Source organism: Octopus sinensis, linkage group LG3, assembly GCF_006345805.1.
Source record: "Octopus sinensis linkage group LG3, ASM634580v1, whole genome shotgun sequence".
In the NCBI taxonomy this organism is placed as follows: domain Eukaryota; kingdom Metazoa; phylum Mollusca; class Cephalopoda; order Octopoda; family Octopodidae; genus Octopus; species Octopus sinensis.
In genome coordinates, this window is record NC_042999.1 from 153192256 (window position 1) to 153217255 (window position 25000).

The 25000-nt window shown below is 38.9% G+C and overlaps 1 protein-coding gene across 1 annotated transcript in view; it reads left to right on the forward strand.

Annotated features, from left to right (window-relative positions):
- LOC115209110 (serine-rich adhesin for platelets-like) overlaps nucleotides 1-25000 on the forward strand; it is a 130667-nt gene that overhangs the window by 35181 nt on the left and 70486 nt on the right. The window contains exons 2-12 of the mRNA XM_029777237.2: nucleotides 10196-10303; nucleotides 10851-10982; nucleotides 11666-12493; nucleotides 13595-16309; nucleotides 17307-17372; nucleotides 18406-18505; nucleotides 19160-19260; nucleotides 20319-20543; nucleotides 21668-22014; nucleotides 22867-23056; nucleotides 24209-25000. The exon at nucleotides 24209-25000 is cut by the window's right edge and continues 1794 nt beyond it. Coding sequence (XP_029633097.2) covers nucleotides 10213-10303; nucleotides 10851-10982; nucleotides 11666-12493; nucleotides 13595-16309; nucleotides 17307-17372; nucleotides 18406-18505; nucleotides 19160-19260; nucleotides 20319-20543; nucleotides 21668-22014; nucleotides 22867-23056; nucleotides 24209-25000 — 5587 coding nt within the window. The 5' untranslated portion in view covers nucleotides 10196-10212. The remainder of the gene's footprint in view (nucleotides 1-10195; nucleotides 10304-10850; nucleotides 10983-11665; nucleotides 12494-13594; nucleotides 16310-17306; nucleotides 17373-18405; nucleotides 18506-19159; nucleotides 19261-20318; nucleotides 20544-21667; nucleotides 22015-22866; nucleotides 23057-24208) is intronic.

Genomic DNA, 25000 nt, shown 5'->3' on the forward strand with positions numbered 1-25000 from the left:
GTCATTCAGTGATAAAACACCTAATATTGTGTGTGTGTGTGTGTGATAGTAGTAGATAAATATTACACATAAGAACTATACAAGCATGTATATGTATAAACACACACACACACATATATCCATTCAATCACAGTGCATATGATATTTATCTATTTATTTATTTTGTAATCTACGCTGCACTCTTTGATCCGATATGTGGGAACAGAATAGAGTTGTATGGCTGGTATGATGGAGAGAGAGAGAGAGAGAGAGAGAGAGAGGCAAACAGACAGCGTTGGGGTGAGAGACTGAACTATTTTAGCTCTGGTGAAACAGACAGATGGGTGTACGGATACAACAACAGCGATAGGGAAAAGATACATATATGCTATCATACATACATACATATATATTTATATATCAAACATATTGGCAAGAATCGGGAGCTCATGGCCCGGGGCAATAACAGCTGCAATGAGTTTTAGAATAATTGCCTACGTCATGGTTAGTTTTAATATTAAGGAAGACATGTCATGTATCTATATGTCGCAGAGTGAAATGTGTCACCAACAATGGTCGACATATTTAACATTTTAGGACCAGTTGGTGGTAGGCACAGCCTGCATTTAGCGTCGCCACCATCGTCATCGTCTTCTCGCTTTCTTTCCATCGTTCTTTGTTATATATTCTCACACATGTTTTTTATATATGTATATATATATATATATATATATATAACTAGCAGTATCGCCCGGCGTTGCTCGGGTTTGTAAGGGAAATAACTATATAAGCATTTTTAGAGAGTTATAGCCAAAAAATGCATTAAAAATTGAAAAGAAAAGTTATGGTAAATTTTTTTTAAATCGTTGATTCATCGTAGACATTTTTAGAGAGTTACTTCCCTTATATAATAGCGAAAAAATGCATTGAAATGGAAAAAAATGATGGTAATTTTTTTTTTTTAATCGTAGACTCATCGTAGACGCGCGCTAATACCCAGAAAGGTTCGATATGAATCACGACTATAAGATACCCGGTTTTGGTTAAACTGCACCGAAAAATGTGGGAGTAGTTAGGAATCTAAATCGTAGGAGCCAGACACACAACTTCACTTTTATATATAAAGATATATATATATATATATATATATATATATATATATATATATATAATATATATAGCGTGTGTGTGTTTTATAAGTTGGTCCTTATCTTCCGTTGTTGTTCGTAGTGTTGTATATGTCTAGAATATTTGTTTTTTAAATAAATTCTCTTGTGTCTGTCTGTTTATAAATTTATATTTCAAAAAGAAAGAAAGAATTGCAACCTGCAGATTTCAGTCGAAAAAAGATACCATACGTTTTAATGGAATATGTGTCCGCTTATGAGTATGTGTGTAAAGATACACATTAACACACACACATAAATGCATATAATATACACATATATGTGCATACATGCATATATATATATATATATATATATATATATATATAATATATATATATATATATTAAGTTTTATATATATGTGTGTGTGTGTGTATGTATGTATATATGTATGCATGTATGTGTATATATATATATATAATATATATATATATATGGAGAGAGAGAGAGATTCAGATGGATTAGGTACTTAAGTTGAGGTACCAGAATTTAGTACGGTATTATCCATACAATTTCAAAATTAGGTGATTAAAATAAGCAAAATACCTCTGGATATTCTTGTTGCTTATTTTGATATATTTTGATCACCACACACACACACTATATAAACTCATTATGTGCATATATATATATATATATATATAATATATATATATATATATAATCATAGTATATATACATAATGAGTTTATATAGTGTGTGGTGATCGCTTTAAGCTTATATAAAAATACCAATATTATTTGCAGGACTGTAAACTCGGTGCCGTATAAAAAAACATTCGAACCATTCGTACCGGAATATATATTTATACACACATAAATGAACTCACATAATTATGTGTGTGTGTGTGTCATGGATTGTGTATTGGGTGGAAAGTGGACGATTAGGATCGATCTCGTGTACATTTATTTTATGCTCAAAATACTAGTTTTGTGTTCCGTTATAATAAATTTACTTTAGACAGCGATGGTCGACTAATTAAAAAGTACACCACCACCACTAAAGCGCTGGCACGATTGATAGGTTATTTTATATATATATATATATATATATATATATATATATATATATATATATATATATATATATATATATATACGCGCATACACCCACGAATATATAAATATGTCTGAATAAATAAAATGATAAATATTTAAATAGGAAGAAGGAAACGAACTTTCCTCGGGGAACGATTTAATGACTCTTCTCGTCATATCGATGGTTTTGGGAGGAAACAACTATATCATTAAGTGCTAATGTATAGGTGAGAGAGAGAGAGAGAAAGAGCGAGCGTATACGTTCGTACATACATGCACACTAATAAAAACAGGCCTTTATATGAATATATACGTGCCTGTGTGTCATATACGTGCAAATAGGTATGTATGTAATAAGTATCACTGTATATAGTGGACGATACGTTGAACTAGAATATGCTGTTCAATTACGAAGGGAATTATAGTGAACGAATGTGAGTATGTATATATATATATATATATATATATATATATCGTATATATGGGAGAGGTGTGTGTATATAAGATCTAAGTATATGTTACGTGTGTTTGTGTGTATGTGGTTTATGTATGTGTATATGTCAGCCAGGCTGGGTGATAATGAATTCATCACCGTTAGTGATTCTGAGACTATTATTAGCATGAACTTACTAGATTTTATTTGTAAAAAAATGTGAATTAAACTAAGGTTTTTTTTTTATATATTGTGTCTGTGTGCGCATGTATATATGTATATACACACATACGTATAACATTTGTGTGTGTGTGTATGTGAGAGAGAGAGAGAGAGACTCTGATATATATAAAGGGAGAGTTTACGAAAAAAACAAAAGACGAAGACAGGTGGTGTACAAAACAAACAGATGTATTAGTATAACGCTCAGGAAATATATATATACATCCATTTATTCTCTTTCGTATACATGGGCTAGTGTATCTATATTTCATAATCTCATATTTTGGACTTCATAGTTTCGACATTTCTGGAACATTAAAAAAAAAAAAAAAAATTCATGTGTGTCCTGTAAAATAAGAGCATGGGGGATGATACATATGCAGAGTGTAGTGAACTATTAGGAGTGTTATAGTGTGTAGCCAGGATGATATTAAACTGATTCACTTGAATATAAAATGCTGACTTTCTACGATTTTCCGATCATTTGAGATTTCTTGGTTTCTTTAGTCTATCTGTAAGTTATAGAGATACAGAGAAGACATTAAGTGACAGGGCTGTTTGCTCCTAATGATACTTCGGAGCATTTCTCTCCGACTGGCAGACTCAGGTGCAATGGCTTGTGGTTAGTCCATATAAAAGCTATCATTTTGAGCGTTAGCTTGTATTGAGAAACGTAGTGTTGAGCAACGACTGGTTTGCTGTCCCCTTTTTATCAGAGAGTGCTGGATGAGTTGATGCGAGTGTAGTGGTGCTGAAGAGCTTTAATTTATATCATTTGCGAATTGGAAGACGTGTACCCGAAACCGGATCGCAGATTCTTATCCTTTCGAGCGGAACGGGTGCTCAGATAGAAATAGGTGGATAACGCTTGGTTTTACAATTGCTGTTGATAGTGAAGTTTTTGTTGTCAGTGGTGGTTGAGATGTGGAGAACTCTATATATGATATAGAGTATTAATACTTTTTTTTTTTATTAGTCGAGGATCTACATAGATACACTTGTGTGTGTTTGTACTTTGATAAACATAAATAACCTGAACAGACAAATACACACGTCTATATATAGATAACTTTAGTCTCTTTCTCTCTCTCTCGCCATATACACACACATGCACTTATATCCACGTACAGGAGCGAGAGAGAATGATAAATAGGTGTGTTTTCACAGTCTGACATCATAAACTGACTCGCTGGTTCTATGTTATATTTCAATTGTCGAATCAAATCCTTCCCAATCCGTCTCTTTTTTTTTTTGCCATAATTTTTCAAGCTGCTGCCTTTGGTTGAAGCTGCTGTTTTTAGTTTCTCGCCGACTTCCACCATCTCAAACCTTTCTCTCTACTTCGCAAAGAACAGTAAAATGTATGAAACCTGAGTAAGTCCGTTGATTTATCTGTGCAGAAGAGGAGGAATCAACTTCAAATGCCATGTTCTACGTCCATATATATGAAACTGTTATATACAGAGGGACATTTTTGCCTCATTTTTCAATCCGCCCCGTCACGAACCAGTGGAGCGAGAGACGCTTATCACCGAATTTTCATCCTTGAGAAAGGACAATTACTTCACTGGCTGTAGTGATGGAAGTAGCGTGTCTGCCGCACAAATAATAAGGAAAGCAAACAAGAAGATCAACCAAGCGAATATAGCAATAATTGATAAATCCCGAAATATGATCCCCCAGAGTTAACATGACGGGAGTATGCAATCTTTGAGTGTGTATGTTTGTGAGACAGAGTGAGAGAGAAATGCACATAGATGTTGGAATATATTCTACATACAGCTTTAAAAAAAATAAAATATAATAAATAATAATGCTTGTTCTTTTGCTATTGTTGTTGTTGTTGTTATTGTTGCACTAATTCTGCGAGCAGCATTAGCAGCAACCTTTAAAATATTTGCAAGATAGCGGCCATGTGACTACTTCGTTAAAACAAGGCAAAATAAAGTCTTTTGAGTCTCTATAATCACGAGAATGTCAGGAAACCGTTGATTCTATACAAGTCTTTCTTTAAACATTGATGGATCGAGCTTCTATTGTTCTTGAAAACAAGCAAGGATAATTTATTAGCAAGCGATATTGAAAATATCCAGAGTATCATAGTTCTTTTTCTCTGTTTTCGCTGGAAGCAAATATCTCGAGAAACAAAATATAACAAGGAAACTTTTATCCTTTGTATTATTATCTCAAGAACATCTTTAGTATTTATTATAATAATTTTTTTTTTCTTGTATCTATTTCTATTTTCTTTATTTAATTTTTATTCTGTTGTTCTTCCCCCCATTTTATATAATCCACCATTATAATAATTTTCATCTTTCAATCAGCTAGTAGTAGTAGGTTTTAGTTTTTTTTCTTTTTTCTCTCTTCTCAACTTTAGTGATTCGGAACAGTTTCAAGATGTAAATTCGTATTTTCAAAAAAATAATAAAATCGATAGCTTCCTTATCTTTTCTACAGTCGAATTTAATCTGAATTTAACTTTGGTCTTTATTCATATTTTAAGGTGAACTCTTGGCTTTTACCAACATCATATCTCATATTCTGTAGAAATGCGTGTATGTGATTATTTATCTACATATCTGTGTGTGCGAACGTGCTGCGTGTACACACACAATTTGTATCGGTGTATCCGTGTGTATCAATGGACAAAATCAGGTGTGCACGTTGCTTACAAGGCAATAATTATACCTTTCTCGTGATTTCCCACAACAACGTAGAGATATGTGGCCGTCGGTGGATAGAAGATTAATTTAAGGTACCCTCGCTTCACATCTCATTCCCACCAGGCACCTAGAAAATCTGAAAGAAACAGTATTTATTATCAGCAATATCAAGAAAAGTGATACATGGTACCTAATATTATAAGGTACCCTCGTATCGTATCTATATTCCCACTCATCTGGATAACCGAATGAAACAGTTTATTATTATTATTATTATTATTATTATTATTATCGGTACAATAATAGTGCGGTACCCTAGTATTTCTGCTACTATCGTGGTGGAAACAGTAGGAAGGTTCTGAACAAAATATCTTACGATGTCTAGTTACGTTCAAAGTTCAAATCGCAGTATGATCAAATGTATCGTTCGTCTTTCTATAGTCGATAAAATAAATAATCGTCCTTTCAAGATCTGTAAGCTTTGCCTCGATGTTAAAAATCACTATACTAGTATTACCTCTTTCGATTCTCTTATGTCACGTTTCAGAGATAGTTTGATAATTTTCCTAATTGCAGTCAGGCAGGGAGGTGTAGAGCATATATATATATATATACATATATATGAGAGAGATTGATTGATTTCTGCCCAGTCTAACGAAAACCTTGCATGTGGGCGGTGTAAACCGACATGTCCCGAAATAATGGTGTGTGTGTGTGTGTGTGTGTGTTGATGAAATTCACGTAAGTGTAGTGAGAGACACAGAATCTATTATATTCCAAGTTTAGAAAGAGAAAGACTGTGAAGAAGGGAGGGAACTCGTAGGCTCTTATTAATAGAGTTACTCCCATTTATGAAGCAATTAAAATTAATCTGTGTTTTTCCCCGCCAGCCCCATCTACTTCAGGTAAATTACCGAAATGTTCTAATAAATATTTGTACATGTGAAGAAAGGTGGTCGCTTGCCAACTCCTTAAGGCATAAAAAATTGAAAATACATCTGCATCATATTTTTTTTCTTTGTAGCTTCGTTTCTTTTCATATATATATATATATATATATATATATATATATATATATATATATATATATATATATTATTTTATAGAAGGAGCTTCTACAGGACTAGAACTGTTTCAAACTGATGATTTCTTCTGAATGAAACAGTTCTAGTCCTGTAGAAGCTCCTTCTATAAAATAAATTAATTTACTCTGCTATGTATTGAGTACCTTATTTACTGTGGTTAACCCCGACTCAACCCGGGACCTATATATATATATATATATATATATATATATATGTGTATGTGATGTATATATGATGTATGTGTATGTATGTATGTATATGGAGCGAGCTGGCAGAACCGTTACTGCACCAGATGGCATTTTTTTTTTTACGGCTCTATACGTTCTGAGTTCAAAATCTGGTGTCGTTAATTTTCACGATGGTGCTCCATATCACCGCAATTGGAGTACTGAAATGTATAAAGGATTGTATATATATATATATATACATATATATATATATATATATATATAAGTTATAAAATAAATTACTTATAAAATAAATCTAAACCTTTAAAGGTATTTTTTAATATGCTGGCCATTGATATTTTTTTTTTTCGAAAAAATTTTATATACATTAAATGTGTGTATATATATATATAATGTATAGTGTGTTTGTGTGTGTGTAGGGTGGTTTAAAAGAAATTACATATGTATACATATCTGCAATTATTATAAATTTATAATGCTACACACAAACCAGTGATATTCCCGGTCTGTATGGAATTACAGTGTAGCCGACGTATCATTTTCCCCCCTATCACCATCAACTTGCTGAAAATGGTTTTTATTATTGACCGGCATATCAATTAAATTTTAATTATTTTCATTCATTTGGTGTCCGTTTTGGCCATAAAACATCTCGGTTATTTATTTACGTATTTTTTTTTTCTCACACACGTTACTTATAAGTTTCCGATCTGCCAGTCTACAAATTCACTGTATATTGCCGAAAACGAAAACAAAGTAGTTGAACTTGAGCGGAATAAAAAACCCTTGGTACTTTTTATCATTGCACCGGTTTGCTGGGTTATTTTCATAAGCGGTGTTCACCTTTAGCTGTCACCCTTATACTATTTGTTCCTAATTCAAGATTGACGCCCGTAGTTTTTTAGTCATAAGCTTAGATTCTAGCGCATGACTAATATTTTATTTTATAGACCCCAGGCAAAGGTACCCTCAGCGTGATTTGAACCTAGAATTTAAATTATCAACAGAAATGCCAGACGATTCTGTCAGCAAACCACTTGAATAATAGTAATAAAAATGATAATAATCCTTTCTGCTATAGGCAAAAGGCCTGAAATTTTGCGGGAGGGAGCCAGTCGATTAGATTGACCCCAATACGCAACTGTACTTAATTTATCGACCCCGAAAGGGGGAAAGGCAAAGTCGACCTCGGCTGAATTTGACTTCAGAACGCGAGGACGGGCGAAATGCAGTCCGGCGTGCTTAACGTTTCTGCCAGTTCCCCGCTTTTAATAACAATAATTATTATTATTTCTAATTTTTGCCTGAAGGGCAGCTTGCGGGAGGTAGGGATTAATCGATAACATCGTTCAACTGGTACTTAATTTTATCGACCCTGAAAGGATAAAAGGCAAAAATCGACCCCGGCGGAATTTGAACTCAGAACGTAGCGACGGGCGATAATAATAATAATTTCAAATTTATAATAATGATAATAATAATAATGATGTTGATTTCAAAATTTGGCACAAGGCCAGTAATTTCAGGAGAGGGGGGGGGGGGTAAGTCGGTTACATCGACCCCAGTTCTCAACTGGTACTTATTTTATCAACCCCACCAAAGGATGAAAGGCAAATACTTTTTTTGCTATAGACATATGGCCTGGAACTTGGAGAGGTGGGTAGGGAGCTTAGTTAATTTTATCAACCCTCAAAGGGTGGAAAGCAAAATAACCTTCGTGGAATTTGAACACAGAACATAGACGGAATAAATACTGCCAAGAATTTCATCCAGTGAAGCAATGACTCTGTCTGCTCACCACCTAAATAATAGTAATAATAATAATAATTATGTATACAGTGCTCCCTCGACTGTTGTGGGTGTTAGGTTCCAAAACCTCCCACGATAGGTGAAAATCTGAAAAGTAGAAGAAACAGCACTGTATGTGTTTTATTAGTTTTATAATTTACTCTTTTACTTGTTTCAGTCATTTGACTGCGGCCAGGCTGGAGCACTGCCTTTAGTCGAGCAACTCGACCCCGGGACTTATTCTTTTTGTAAGCCCAGTACTTATTCTATCGGTCTCTTTTTGCCGAACAGCTAAGTGAGGGGGACGTAAACACACCAGCATCGGTTGTCAAGCAATGCTAGGGGAACAAACACAGACACACAAACACACACACACACACACACACATACATATATATATATATATATACGACAGGCTTCTTTCAGTTTCCGTCTACCAAATCCACTCACAAGGCATTGGTCGGCCCAGGGCTATAGCAGAAGACACTTGCCCAAGATGCCACGCAGTGGGATTGAACCCGGAACCATGTGGTTGGTTAGCAAGCTACTTACCACACAGTCACTCCTGCGCCTGTAATTTGTATATATTTATTTTATTATAAATGCAAAGCAACACCATGAAGGAATCAACATAAGCTTAAATAATAAGCCGCAATATGGCGAGGGATTATTGTTGGTCCAGTTAGTGACCGGTTAGCTCAGTTGGTTAAAACGTCGTGCTAATAACACAAATGTCATGGGTTTGGGCCCCATACTGATCAGTGGCTGTAAAAACCATGCCAAAACAGACAGAAGTCTGGTGCATGCTCCTGTGAAGCCAGCGCCTGCCAAATCATCTAACCCAGGGGTTCTCAAACCTTTTTTTTTACTTATGGACCCACATGGCCATTTGATAGTTTTATAGAAATGTCTTTTAAAATTTCTATTTTGTTTTTCATACATTAACTTGTGTAGGGTTGAAACATGTAAAAATGTCAGAGAAAGAAACCTAGCTGTTTCTTGCAATACATACATTTAAAGCAAATTTTTTTCCGGGTCCCTTCAAATTCTATTGTGGATCCCAAATTGACTACTTTATTACATGGATCCCCAAAAATCTTACTTGGACCCTCAGGGACCAAATGGTCTTCGGCTAAGAACTACTTTGTTACATGGATCCCCAAAAATCTTACTTGGACCCTCAGGGACCAAACGGCTAAGAACTACTGATCTAACTCATTCCAGAATGGAAGCTGGATGTTAAACAAATGATGAGAGTCATGTTTTTTGTTGGCATGGATTTAATGGTTTAACAGGACTGTGGGTCTGAGGAGTGCATTGTGCTCCAATGTCTTCTTTACTATGGGTTTTCTGGCTGGGTGCTCCTGTGCCGAGTACTTTACAAATGTGTACTGGGTTTTTTTTTTTTTTGTCTTTTTGTGGCACCATCACTAGTGAGGTTGCCATGCTGCATACAAGAAGAGCCCTAAGGTCTCCTTTGGCTGAATGGGTCTGCAGTCGAGAGGAAGGTGATGATGATTACAGAGTAACACTTTATCGTTTCTTTGTCTTTTTCTAATTTAATAAATGTTAACCTAAATAAAGGTCTTCTTAACAAAATGACTCAATATTTTTCTTATTGTTTTTTAGGTACTAATTTTGCTGTGATGGGGAACTATCTGGAGCCCAGTGGAGGGCCTCCAGATTCTTTAAAATCTTCAATATCTGATCAGTTCTGGGGAACATCCCATTCAGATGGTAAGTATAATGATTAATCCTTTAGTTAATATTGCTCTCAAAGCAGCAAGCTGGCAGAAACGTTAGTATGCTGGGCAAAAATGCTAAGTGGTATTTCACCTGTCTTCACGTTCTGAGTTCAAATTCTGCCAAGGTCGACTTTGCCTTTCATCCTAAGTACCACTTGTGTACTGGGGTCAATCTAATCGGTTGCCCCCCCCCCTCTCTCCCAAAATTTTGGGTTTTGTGCCTAGAGTAGAAAATAATATTAGTTTCAAATTTTACTACAAGAACAGCTTGAAAGAGGTGGAGATGAGTCAATTATATCAAACCCCCACCCAACCCCACCAGTTTTCAACTGATACTTTGCCTTACATCCTTTCAGGGTTGATAAATGAAGTCAACCTCGGCAGAACTTGAACCCAGAAAGTAGTGACATGCAAAGTATCGCTAAGCATTTCATTTGGCAAGCTAACAATTCTGCCAGTTTGCCACTTTCGTCTTTCTTTTAGTTAATATTGGAACAAACACACGCACGTCATAATTGTTGCCTGTTTTTAATTTGCAGCCTATGCCCGCTATGTACTAAACAACAATGTTTACCAACCGTATGTGCCATGCATGTTTGGAGCAGAATCGTTATTATACTCACAAGCTCCAGTCCATGCTTCTTCTCACAGAATGTATGATCTACATAAAGGTTTGTCGCTATTTTTTTTCTTATTATCACCTGAACTTTATTCCTTTACCTTTGTATTATGTGTTTGGTGAATAGGCAAAGTGGTTGGGTTCCTATCGAGTGTTGGGCCTCACAGAAGCAATAATCAAGACCTTTGGCATTATGTCATACTTGAAGGCCCATCAAGCCAAGCAAAATTGCAGTTGTAGCAGATATCAGTGTCATGCAAATTGGCACTCATGCCAGTGGCACATAAGTGCACCCCAGTGTCACACAAATGGTACCTGTACTGGTGGCATGTAAAAAACACTCTTTACACTCTCGGAGTGGTTGGCATTAGGAAGGGCATCCAGTGATAGAAAACCATGCCAAGTCAGATTGGAGTCTGGTGCACCCTTCCAGTGTATCAACCCAATCAAAACGTCCAACCCATGCCAGCATGGACAATGGACATTAAATGATGATGATGATGATAGTTAAAAATCATGGATTCTCTTGTACACAGCAAACAAGGGTTCTGCAATTTCACACTGTTCAACCTGCTCATTTGATTTATTTAGAATGATCAAATGTTTGTGCCACACATTAGCTCACCCCCTCATATGATGGTGCTGAGAAGATTAATTTCGTTTATATGCTACTTCTTCTTAAATTCATGTGTCCCTATCTCATTTCTTTTTTGTTTTTCTCTTTTTTAACAACAGAAGCATTTTTCAATGGAGTTGGCTCGACTAATGCCACAACAGGTTTGTACATACCATCTCTTGGTCACCAGCAACCACAACAGTCTCAACAGCAGCAGAAACAGCAGCAACAGCAGCAGGGACAAGCCCCTGGCCGTCAGACTTCAGTCCAGATGTTGTTAACACAGCAATCTACCGGTACTAGTTTAAAACCAGAAAAATTTGACTCTGGTGCCAACAGTGATAGGTCTAAGCACTCAGAGATTTCTACTTCCAAACGCACTACGCCACCTGATTGGTGTAGCAGACCCAGCAAGGGATCATCGTATTCGACTTCGCATGTTGACAACAACAGCAAGTGCATGTCTGTGAGCAAGGAGTCCCGTTCCGCTAAGAAGTTGGAACGAGACTGCAAAGCTGATGTACAACGTGACATTGTCAACATGCAGAAGGAAGAACACGACACGACCGAAAGTCATGTCCGGACAAACCGTGTGATAGGAAAATGTGAAATGGCTGCAGATCACCATACTTTGGAAAACGGACCCAAAAACTGGCCATCCCACCGCTGTGTCTCCTCTTCAAAGTCCCAAGGCACTGACAAGGATAGTTGGTCATCGAGTGAGTCTGCACGACAAATGAGTCACGTTAAAAGCCAAAGTGTGATGAAAACAACATCGAGCAGCAAAATATGTCCCCCTGTGATAGTCCAACATGTACCCACAATGACAACCATGACCATGTCACCCTGTGGGTATCACACAGTTTCAAGTGCAGCTATGTACACCAAAGGAACTGTGTCGAATGTCTTTACAACAAGCCGACCGATTTCTTCTAGTTATATTTCTGGTAAGTGTTTAAATATTCTTCTTTCATATTGGTTCCTAATTTTGGCATGACGCCAGCAATTTCGATGGAAGCATCAACCCCAGTGCTCAACTGGTACTTACTTTATTGACCCCAAAAAGATAAGGGGCAAAACTGACCTCAGCAGCATTTGAACTCAGATCAAAGACAGACAAAATACTGCTAAGAACTCTTCCAGCTCACTGTCTTTTATTCTTCATTTATATGAATATCAGTTTCGTGCAGGTGGCACATAAAAAACACCATTTGAGTGTGGCCATTGCCAGTACCGTCTGACTGGCTCTCGTGCCGGTGGCACGTAAAAGCACCCACTACATTCTAGGAGTGGTTTGCGTTAGGAATGGCATCCAGCTGTAGAAACTCTGCCAGATCAAGATTGGAGCCTGGTGCAGCCACCTGGTTCGCCAGTCTTCAGTCAAATTGTCCAACCCATGCTAGCATGGAAATCGTACAGTAAACGATGATGATGTGCAATATAAATCCTTTCACAAGCCATGTTTTGGCTTGATTTCACTTACAATAGTAATAATTACTTGAAACAAACCTCCTTCTACATCAGGAGTTCTCAACCATTTATTATCTACGGACCCCTTTGGTTACTGTTTTATTCTGCAGACCATTTAATGTTTAAAATCTAATTTTATAGTTGCGTCTTTCAAAATTACTATTTTTTTTTTCACACATTAACTTACATAGGTTAAAATATGTGAAACAGAGAAAGAAATCTGGGTGTTTCTTACAATAAAAATATCTAAAGCAAAAGTTTTTCCTGGATCCTTAATTTAATACTGTGGGTCCCCGTTTTACTATTTTGGTTGCATGGAGCCCAAAAAATCTTATATGGACCCAGGTATAGAACCATAGCTTTTTATTTTTTGTTGTGTCTGGGGAGAGTCATTCTCTTTTAGTGCCTTATTATTTAACACACTCACTGGTAAAATTTCCACTTATTTCTTATTTTTATTTTCTAAAATTTTCGTTGCATCTTGCAACCTTTTATTTTTTGTTTTATTAAAACTGCTTTTCATTTTCGATTTTATTAAATTTATTTTCGTTATTAAATTTATTTTCATTATTTTTCAGAAAACGAAAACAAAATTTCAAGTGCTTCTTCAACACAACCACTAACATATTCCTGTGTAAATACCAATATTTCTAAGACAATGTCAGAGGGGAGGAAAGTGTCAGCCGCCATCTACACTCCAGAAAAGGCTACGGCCTCTCCGCCCCAATCACTCGCCTACATCCGAGGCGGAAGAGCCAAAGTCAGTTGTGAACTTAGAGTAAAGTCTGAAAAGGATTCCTTACCATCCTGCAAGGATCATAATTTTAGCGTTGACTCTTGCATGCATGCTGTGAAGGTAGAAAAGCAAATGGTACCGTGTTTGACTTCCGGATCCTTAAAGACGAAATCTGAACGCGCTGGCAAGAAAGTGCAGAAAGTCACTGGTCGACAATCACCAACGCATCGGCAGCATCAAGAACAGCAGCAATCGATGCAGCAGCAGCAGCAGCAGCAGCAACAGCAACAATCATCACAGCATCATCAGCCATACCATCAGCATCATCATCATCAACAGCAGCAACACCACCACCACCAACCGTTGCTACAACCACAGCATCATCAACTGCAGCAGCAACAACATCAACATCAGCAGCAGCAGCAACAACAGCAGCAGCAGCAGCATGAGCAACAGCATCACCACCACCATCATCATCACCATCATCACCACCAGCAGCAACAGCAGCTACAGCAGCAGCAGCAGCAGCAGCAACAACAGCAACAGCAACAACACAGTCAAATGTTTGAAAAAGCTGGGAGCAACGTCGTTGATAAAAGGGTCAAACAAGAAGTCGTTGACCGGTTTTTAATAGGAAGTTGTGATAATAATAATAATAATAATAATAATAATAATCATAATAATAATAACACAGACAGGTCTTACAGTGGCAAATCTGTGAATTGCAGCACTAACAGCAGTAGCCAGATTTTTACCAATAATAATTATATTAACAATAATAATAATAATAACAGTATCATTGGCAGTCATAGTAACAACAACCACAGCAGCAGCAGTAGTATTAATATCAACAATGGCAGCATCACCAGCAGCAGAATTAGCAACAACAGTTACAGCAGAAATCTCAACACTTCGCAACAGGAACATGAAAAATTACCGAAAGATCTACCGAGCGATGCAATCACGACTGACATCAAGCAGTCCCAAGAAGTGAAAAAACTCGGCTCACCGACTGTATACATAAATATTGCAACCGATGGTCAGTCTCAGGTGAACAGTAGTAATTCCAGTGGCCTAGGTCGGCCACAGGCGGCTATTCTCGACCTGAGTCTGCCTCGGAAAGCATTAGACGGTAATGGTCAGAACAGAAATGCCAATGTAGATAATTGTGAAGCCGCAAAGAGAAACGAGGCCTCTTGTCTCTCGCATTCGACGCAGCGGATAGTGGCCACATCGTCTTATCCGGCGGTCATTTCATCAGTGAATCAAACGACAGTAGCTTCGTCATCATATACGATGTCGACGTCGTCGTCACCACCACCGCCACCTATGTCATCTTCGTCATCGTTTTTGTTATCCTCTTCCTCCTCCTCTTCTTGTACGGTCTCGACATCATCGTTGTGCCCCGTGACTTCCTCAATATCATTCTCTACACCTTCGCAGAAGTCTTGTAGTGTTGTCAAGCAATCGTTGTCACCGATTCTGATACAAGAAGACCAGCATCAACCGCTGATATCTGGGCTGCCGTCTCCAAGTAGTAAAATAACTGCCAAAGCGACGCTCCAGTCGTCAGCATTACCGTCATCATCAGCATCAATAACATCGTTACCTTCGTCATCAGAAGTGTCTGTACCTTCTTCCTTGTCCTCTTCATTGCCAATAATATCATCTTCAATGTCAACACATTCTCCCACAAAGCTAACATCATCATCATCATCAGTGTCAGCGTCATCATTACATGTGACAGCAGCAGCATCATCGTTATCATCATCATTGTCATCGTCATCGTCATCTGCTGTAATGGCCAGATGTGAGAGCTACAAAGAAGAAATAGACGAGAACAAGTTATGTCTGTCGTCGACAGCTTCATGTGGACAGTTGGATGACCACCAGGGGAAGTCCTCTTCTGCTTCATCCTCTTCAGCATCAGTGACATCATCGACTCCATCGATGTCGATGTCATTACCGGCGTCATCGTCGGTTGTCGTGACAACAGCCACGCCATTATCATCATCATCATCATTATCGTCGTCATCATCATCAACAACATTGTCTGTATCGTCATCGCCACCGTCATCATCTTTACTGTTACCAGAAAGAAAAACCGAACACAAGCGAGGTGTGTCATCACCTCGGGACAGCAAATGTTCCAGTCACAACAACAGCAACAACATAAATAACAACAACAGTAGCAGTCATAAAACGCCGACCACGACCACCACCAACGATAGCAACAACACTGTTTTGAGCAGCAGTAGTAGTAACATTACCAATGTCACCGACTCTGTGCATATTTCTGAGAATACAAATTCTCCACCATTGGAGACCGTGGCAGCAAATGTAGCCAGCCATGATGGCTTGATGCCCAAAGTTTTCACAGTTGTCCAACACCCGAGCAATAACTCAACTCTTAGGAAAAGAAAGAGTACTTGTGATGTCGTTAAAGGAATGGTGAGGTCTGGTTCAGCACCACCGTCCTCACGTGATACAAGTCGTCCCTTTTCATCTATGGATGCCACAGTTACCAAATTGGAAGAAGACCATAATCTGTGCACAGGTAATAGCTCGCTCTTTTCTGTCTTTGTTTCGTCGTTGAATTAGTGTCCATTTTTTCATGCTTCCATGGGTTTGACCGAGTTTATTGAAGTCAGATTCCTTATAGCAAGATGCCCTCGCTGTTGCCAACTTTTGCTTGTTTCCAAGCAAGGTTATGATTTCTGCCCCCCCCCCCACCTTCCATGGCCCGACATGATCTCTCATCGGAATATTGGAAATGATTGACACTGCATGTATGACAGTGGCACTCATTTACAGCAATCGTGCAATGGCAAGAAAATGTTACGAACATACACTCATGTGTGTGTGTATATGAATGAATGAAGGTTTGTAAATGCAATTTTAAAGATGTTTATTCACTTGACCGGTTTCACTTTTTCGTGACAACCAGTACTTAACACAACAAAGCTTTTACAAAGCTTTACATTTTACTTTTGACAATCTTTTTCTAAAAAAGTGAAACCGGTCAAGTGAATAAAACATCATTAAAATTGCATTTTCAAACCTTCTTTCATATATATTTCCACTCGTGCGGTACCTTACAACTTCACTTTATATACGAGTATAGACCTTGTAGAATGCAATGCAAAGCTTGTCCAGTTATTGGCTATCTGCTGTTACCATACAGTGGAAATGCTCTCGCTACTGACTATGGACCAGAAATTCCAGTGTATTTGAATAGATAAATGATAGAAATTGTAATGAACATTCTTTATTTTATATCACTAGAATTGTTTTGATACATTTTTACACCTGTAGTATATTGGTGAGATGCTATTTAATTACAATCATCCACCTAACATGTAAAATGTACCTCAGCAGGTGATTGTTTAAATAAATCCCATGTTTTGAGTGTGATATTATGAGGTACAATAATCTCATAGTGATTATCTTTTGTTTATCTTTGCTACATGTACCACATGTATATGTGTGTGTCTATTATATTGTAGGAGCCATTGACATAAAAGTACCTCACAATTTTCTTGTATTTTCTGCAGGTATTACCATTCCAGTTGGAATTGCCATAGCCACTCAAAGACAGGAATTATCTCGCAGTAGTCAAGGTATACAATTTTTCTACTCATTAATTAAATTTCTGTTTTTCCTGATAATAGTAACCATATGGTTACTGTTATCAAGTCTCTCTGATTTCCATTCACATAAAACCCCCGAAATTTACTCTTTTAATCAGTTTTATTGTCTGTTGTTCTTCAAACATGCAAATACCAGGAAATAAGATCAAGTCTTCAGGTCACATTAGCCGTTCGTTACCATATTTCTGTTGAAATATGTTATTTATGTTTCAAGTAATTTTGAAAATAATAAAGAATTTATCAAAATAACTTTGTTGTAATTCATCCAGTGTTTGGAACATAAATTAATCATATCACGCCATGTTCCCGATCATCACCATCATTAAACGTCCGCTTTCCATGCTAGCATGGGTTGGACGGTTCAACTGGGGTCTGTGAAGCCAGAAGGCTGCATCAGGCCCAGTCTGATCTGGCAGTGTTTCTACGGCTGGATGCCCTTCCTAACGCCAACCACTCCATGAGTGTAGTGGGTGCTTTTTACGTGCCACCCGCACAGGTGCCAGACAGAACTGGCAGACGGCCACGGATGGATGGTGCTTTTACGTACCACCGGCACAGGGGCCAGGCGAGGCTGGCAACGGCCACGAACGGATGGTGCTTTTACGTGCCACCGGCACGTCCCATTAAAGTGGTAATGAACAACACACACACACAAAGAAGATAAACTACTCCAAATCAACAACTGATCCCCATTACAGCTTTGCAGTCAGCTGTGTTTATGACTCATTGTTAATGATGTCCCCTCCCCTATAGTTGTTGCTTACTTTTGCTTTTAATTTAAAAAAAAAAAAAATTTTTTTATATGTGATGAACCCAGCACTTCATCTGGTAAACGAGTACCGTAAACCCTCGAGTATAGTCCGCCCTTGAATATAATATGCAGTGGATGTTTAGGAGGCTGTACCTCTGAAAAACCTAAACCTTGTGTATAAGTCAAGGCGATCTGCACACATACATACATACATACACAATTTTGAAACTGATGTTTTTTGGTGTTCGGCAGATAAACTTCAATCACAGGAACCAACTGCAGATGATGGAATCTACAATCGGTCTTCTGAACATGAAATCAAATCTGAAGTTACGGAAAGAGACTTGTTGAGGTAAAGTAAATTGTTTTCTTGCTAAAAAAAAAATACAACGATGATTGTAAATGTAAAAGGCCTAGACCAGGGGTGGGCGAACTTTTTTGATCGCGGGCCGCACAGTGCGTCTTGGAACCTTGGCGGGCCTCATTTATAAAAATCAAGTGAAAATATTTTTAAAGGCGGTTATAGACCTATAAACACACAATTGATTGAAAGGAAATTTTGTGAAATATTCCTCTCGGCGGGCCGCATGAAAACCTATGGCGGGCCGCATGCAGCCCGCGGGCCGTAGATTGCCCACCCCTGGCCTAGACCATCATTTTTCTTAATTTATTGATCTTATGAAAAATCTGTTAAAATGGTGTTTTAAGATGCTTTAAGTGGAATTGTCAAATGAGAGTTAAATGTTCTCCTAGATTGGGTACAGAATGTGTACTGTTAATTTTACAAGATAATCTTGTACTTATTCCTGGCAGTTTGATGAATTGAAATATTGTGTGGAAACTGAAGTCCACAGCTGAAGTATGCAATGTTGAAGAAGGATGAAGAATTTTCTTTGCCAACTCGTGGTGGTGGTGGTGGTGGTGGGTGTACCTGTGTATGTTTTGTTTTGTTCTGTTTTTTGCTATTTCAAGTATTAATTTTTTACCTCGTTTATATCTTTCGTAGGCAACAAAAAGGATCAGTGAGTGCCGCAGCAATAAAACCAAATAGTACAAATGGAGTTCAAGACATCAGGACAGACTTAGGTTCCAACCTTATATTTACAGGTAATATTATATTATTATCAGTGTATAGGTACAGGTGTGGCTGTGTGGTAAGAAGTTTGCTTCCCAGTTTAACATAATAGTCACAATACGCACGCACACACACACACACACACACACACACATATCCTCAATTTCATTTAGCATCTGTTTTCCATGCTGGCATGGGTTAGACAGTTTCACTGGAATTGGTAGCCAGAGATCTGTACCAGGTTCTAGTCTGATTTTGGATTGGTTTCGACTGCTGGATGCCCTTCCTAACATCAACCATTCCAAGAGTGTAGCAGGTGCCATTTACATGTCACTGGCACTGTCTACGATTATGAGTCCAGTTGGCCTGACAAGTCTTCTCAAGCACAGCAAATCTCCAAAAGTCTCAATCACTTGTCATCGCATTTGATAAGTGCTACTGCCATGTTCCTCTCAATATCTTTGATGCTGTCTGTTATTATTATTATTTCATCCCCATGCTAGCATGGAACATGGACTGATTAGACCATTGGTAAAAATCATCATTATCATCATCGAATGTTGGGCCTCACTGAGGCGATGACAAGTGATCAAGACCTTTGGAGATAAGCTGTGCTTGAGAAGACCCGGCAAGCCAAGTGAGACTGTAACCATGGCCTGTGCCAGTGCAGCATAACTGGCCCATTTAAGAGTACCCTTCAATCATTGGGCAATAAACTGCGCTTGCAAAGACCTGTTGAGGCAAATGAAGTCATTGTTGTGGTTGATGACAGTACCACCTGATTGGCACCCATGCCGGTGGCAAGCTCGATGCCGGTGGCAAGCTCGATGCCGGTGCCAGTGGCACATAAAAAGCACACACAATACTCTCAGTGGTTGGCATTATGAAGGGCATCCAGCTGTAGAAACTTTGCCAGATCAGATTGGAGGCTGGTGCAGCCTACTGGCTTCCCAGACCTCAGTCAAACCATCCAACCCATGCCAGCGTGGAAAGTGGACATTAAAGCAATGATGATCATCTTCATCATTGACATAATTATTATTATCATTATTTATGATTATAGTTTGGTTATTTATTTCTATATTTTCAGGAAGTGGAACCAATCCATGGCCCGATGAGAATGCCCTTCGTCACTACGCTGGTCAATGGCTTCAAACTGGTCATCCAGCTCTATGGTTAGGACAAGCACCATTTGGATTCCCTCAGAGTCTACCAACTTCAGTGGCACTGGATCCAAACAATTTACCCCTGTCACCACCGGCTGGTTTCAAGCTGGCACATGATTCTTTGAGTGGGCACTTTTTCCTGCTACCAAGTATGTACCATCTCGTTTCTTTTATTTCTTACTTGTTATTTTGTTTCTCTCTCACTCTCTGTCTCACAACAGTCTAGTCTTCTTTTTTGTCTTAAGACAGCATTCACCCAGGGTGGACTGAGCTGGCTTCATTCATCCTCAATGCTGCATCTCTCACAAATGCCAACCAGACCTGGCGATTTGAGGCTAATGAGTGCGTGATCTCCAACCACTCCTTATTCCAGCGGTGATCGCCTAGGTTGGGTTCCAGATCAGCCTTGACTGTCATCAGCCAGGATTTTCATTGTCCATCACATCGCTTTCGCCAGTCCTGAAGGGGAGCTGGGGCAACTGCTTCATAGATGAATTCTCCTGGTTGACGACGGTGGGCATGACCCAGTCAACGCAGACATCTCGTTACGATGACTTGTCAGATGGGGGGTCATTTTGCACTGGTGTTGCACCGAATTGTTGGAGACAAAGTGATGCTATCGGACACGAAGGATGCGGCGTAGACAGATGTGATTGAAGGATTCTAGTCGCTTAATATCTTCTACCCTCATTGGCCATGACTTGCTGCCGTAAAGGAGAATCGTTTGCACTAGTGCTTGGTAGATCTGTACTTTGGTGGTGCGTCAGATCTCAGATCTTGACCAGAGTCATGCATTGAGTCGGTTAAAGGCTTGCCAAGTGAGGTCAATTCGTGTTTTAATGTTAGCCTTACCTTGACCTGTAGCTGTAATGATGGTGCCAAGGTATTTGAAACTCTAAGCCGGCGAGCTGGCAGAAACGTTAGCACGCCGGGCGAAATGCCTAGCAGTATTTCGTCTGCCGCTGCGTTCTGAGTTCAAATTCCGCCGTGGTCGACTTTGCCTTTCATCTTTTCGGGGTCGATTAAATAAGTACCAGTTACGTACTGGGGTTGATATAATCGACTTAATCTGTTTGTCTGTCATTGTTTGTCCTCTCTGTGTTTAGCCCCGTGTGGGTAGTAAAGAAATAGGTATTTGAAACTCTCAACAGTCTAGTGGAATCAGCTTTGTACTTATTTTATGATGTAGAATTCTCAAAGATATAACACCTGTTATATGTAATCCTAACGCTAGGACCACCTAGATTCCTACTATTAACTGTTTGTGTTGCAGATATGGTTGATCCGAACCGTATGTGGCTAGCTGGAGCACCACAGCATGGACATGCCGCGGCAGCAGCTGCTGCAGCCGCAGCCTACCAGCACCTGATGGCAGCACCAGGCCAATCACCACAACAGGCAGCAGCAGCAGCGGCAGCAGCCCTTCAACAGCAGCAGCAACAACAAGTCACAGCTCAAGGCCCCGACGGCCACGCTCCACAGGGATTAGATTTCTCACTTGCATTGCAACAATATCAACAATTTGAAGAGCAACAGAATGCAGCACTGCAACAACAACAACAATCAGTGTTGCAACAACAACAGCAACACCAACAACAACAGCAGCAACAACAGCAGCAGGTATGGGAATAAACCGCACCTTTACTTCCTATTTCCAGTTTTCCTCTGCTTCCCTTTGAAATGTTTCTATCTACCTTATTTTCTGGTATAGGGATCAGTTTAGTGTAAACATTCAAACCACATCACTGTTTTTCTAAATTCTTCTGCATTTCACATGGAATCTTTGGAAACTCCAAATTTGCCTTGGTGTATAAATCAGCCTACATTCTTTTGTTGTAAATTTTGATCTGAAAAATTTGACTTGAATACCAGAAAAGTTGGTATTTCTTTCATTTACTTTTGTTCAGTTAATTCTGGAAATGATAAAGAATTTAAAAGAAGTTAATTCTTAACCCTTTCATTACCATATTTATTTTGAGATGCTCTGTGTTTCTTTGAATTACTTTAAATATAACAAAGAATTTAGTAAAATACCTTAGTTATCATTAGGCTAGTGTTGGGAACATAAATTGTGACAAAGGGTTTGGAGGAAGATTTTAATTCAAAACTTATGAAAATAAGACATTTGTACTACAGAGCCAGAGCCGGCTTCAGCCGGGTTAGTAATGAAACGGTTAATTGATTATGGTCAGTCAAATGACTAGCAAATCTGCAGTATTGAGCAGAATATTTGCTGTAGTCCATCTTTTATACCAAGACAAAACAATGTACATGATAACATTTCCAATCAGTTAAGATCAGAAGCCACGAGAACCACTGCCTGGTGTTGCATCAGAGCATTTATTATTATTTTTACTTTTTTTATTACTTTCTTTTTTTCTCTCTCCCTTGTAAGCCCCACCCTTGTAAGTAACAAATATGAAATATGAATTACTTTATCATCATTTGTAAATCTTAAAAATATTTTTCCAGGATGTTTCTGGTGGTGATGAACGTGAAGTATCATGTTATGCAGAGAATGTACAAGAGATCCTGTCAGGAGAGCAGAAAACACCATCTCCAACTGCGTCTCCTACTACATTAGCAGTGAACCAGAATGCAACGACTCTTGGTAAAGACAAGGGTTCCATCCTTGTCTCACCTCATCACCCTTACATTCCAGGTAAATAGGAAATCAAAAAAGAATGCTTTTTGTTTATGTTATTTTATGTGAATAACTGTGTGTGTGGATGAGAATCTTGCTTCCCAAATGTGTGGCTTTTAGCTCAGTGTTACTGGATGGCACCGTGGCCAAGTGTCATCTACTACAGCATCAGGCCAGGTTATGATACATAGATGTGCTGATGAGATGTATGAAGAAGTCTGGCGTCTTCCCAGACACATGGGAGAAGATTCAGTGGTGTAATGAACGGCGCCGATTGCTGAATCTCAATTCAAGCCTTTGAGGAGAAACAACAAAGAGAATATGAAAGAGTACACAAGTGATTTCATCTCAGATACAAACCACAATAACTCGACTGTCACAAGTGTATATACATCATGGTATATAGAAGGCTATTTTAAACCCTTAACGTTTAAATTGGTCACATCTGACCCAAATATGCTTCATGTTTTATATTGAAACTGGCCAGATCCAGCCTCTCACATCTACCCTATAATGTCATTCTAAAAATTTACAATCATATCATTGAAATCTCAGAGCAACAAGACAATGCATGATTAATTCAAAACAATCATCATCGTTTAACGTCCGTTTTTCGTGTGAGCATGGGTTGGATGGTTCGACCGGGGTCTGGGAAGCCAGGAGGCTGCACCAGGCTCCAGTCTGATCTGGCAGTGTTTCTACAGCTGGATGCCCTTCCTAACGCCAACCACTCTGCAAGTGTAGTGGGTGCCTTTTACGTGCCACCGGACAGGTGTGAGGGGAGTCTGGCATCGGCCACGATCGGTTGGAGCTTTTAACGTGCCACCGGCACGAAAGCCAGCCAAGGCGGCGCTGGCAACCACATATTAGAGGAGGCTCTTAGTAATAACAGTGTAGCAAAACGGAGGTGCATCAGCATGGCCGCAGCTCTGAGCTGAAACTAGAGAGAAAATAAAAATCAAAATTTGAAAGCTACAAGATAATGCATGATTAATTCAAAACATTAATAATAAATAAGCATTACATTTGACAGAGTAATTGGAATGCTGAAGGGTTAAATTATTTTTGTAAAATTTATTTATGTACAATTGCCTCCACCCCCACCCTTTAATATTTATCTCTTGTTTAGTATGTCATTTAATTAAGTGTTCTCTTTTTTGTTTGTTCCAGATTTGGCAGTTGCTGCTGGCCAACCCTACGCCTTTTCCTACTCCACTGCTCATTTGCCGTTTATTTACAACCCTGCTCTTCTGCCAGGGTCCCTGGCTCCGATGGCTCTTTCTGAAGCACAGCCGCTACCCCAAAAGCCGGAAGGTACCATGCAGTCTCGTGGCACTTCCCCGATGACTGTTGTTGCTTCGACTCCTTCCCCAGTGCCAGAAGATTCCACAGCGAGCCCACTGGACGGCCAGAACAATGAAGAGGAAGACGAGAGCACGTGTGGTGCTAGTACTGATGGCCACAAAGTGTTGGTCAGTGCTGAGGTTTCTGTACAGACCGGTGAAAGTGAAGAGGAGAGTGTACCGAGTGAAGACAGCTTGATACACGAACCACAACAACAACAGCAGCAGCAGCAACAGACAACAAAGACTGAAGAGATAGAAGATGAAAGACATGAAGTCGTAGAAGAGGAAGAAGATGAAGAGGAGGAAGTGGAGGAAGAAGAAGAAGATGAAGTGGAAGGTGAAGAGGATGATGAGGAGGAGGTTGAAAGCATAGTGATACGGGAAGGTTCGACTCAGCTGGAAAGCAACTCTGGGAACCAGAACCAGCAGAGTGGGACCAGCAGCACGAAGGAGGAAATAATCGACGGAGAAGAGGAAATCGAAGAAGAGGAAGTAGATGATGAGGATGAGGAAGAGGAAGATGAGGACGACGATGATGATGAGGAAGATGAGGTGGAAGAGGAAGCTGAAGAGGGTGAAGAAGAGGAAATCGGAGAAGGCAAGGCTGAAGAATTGC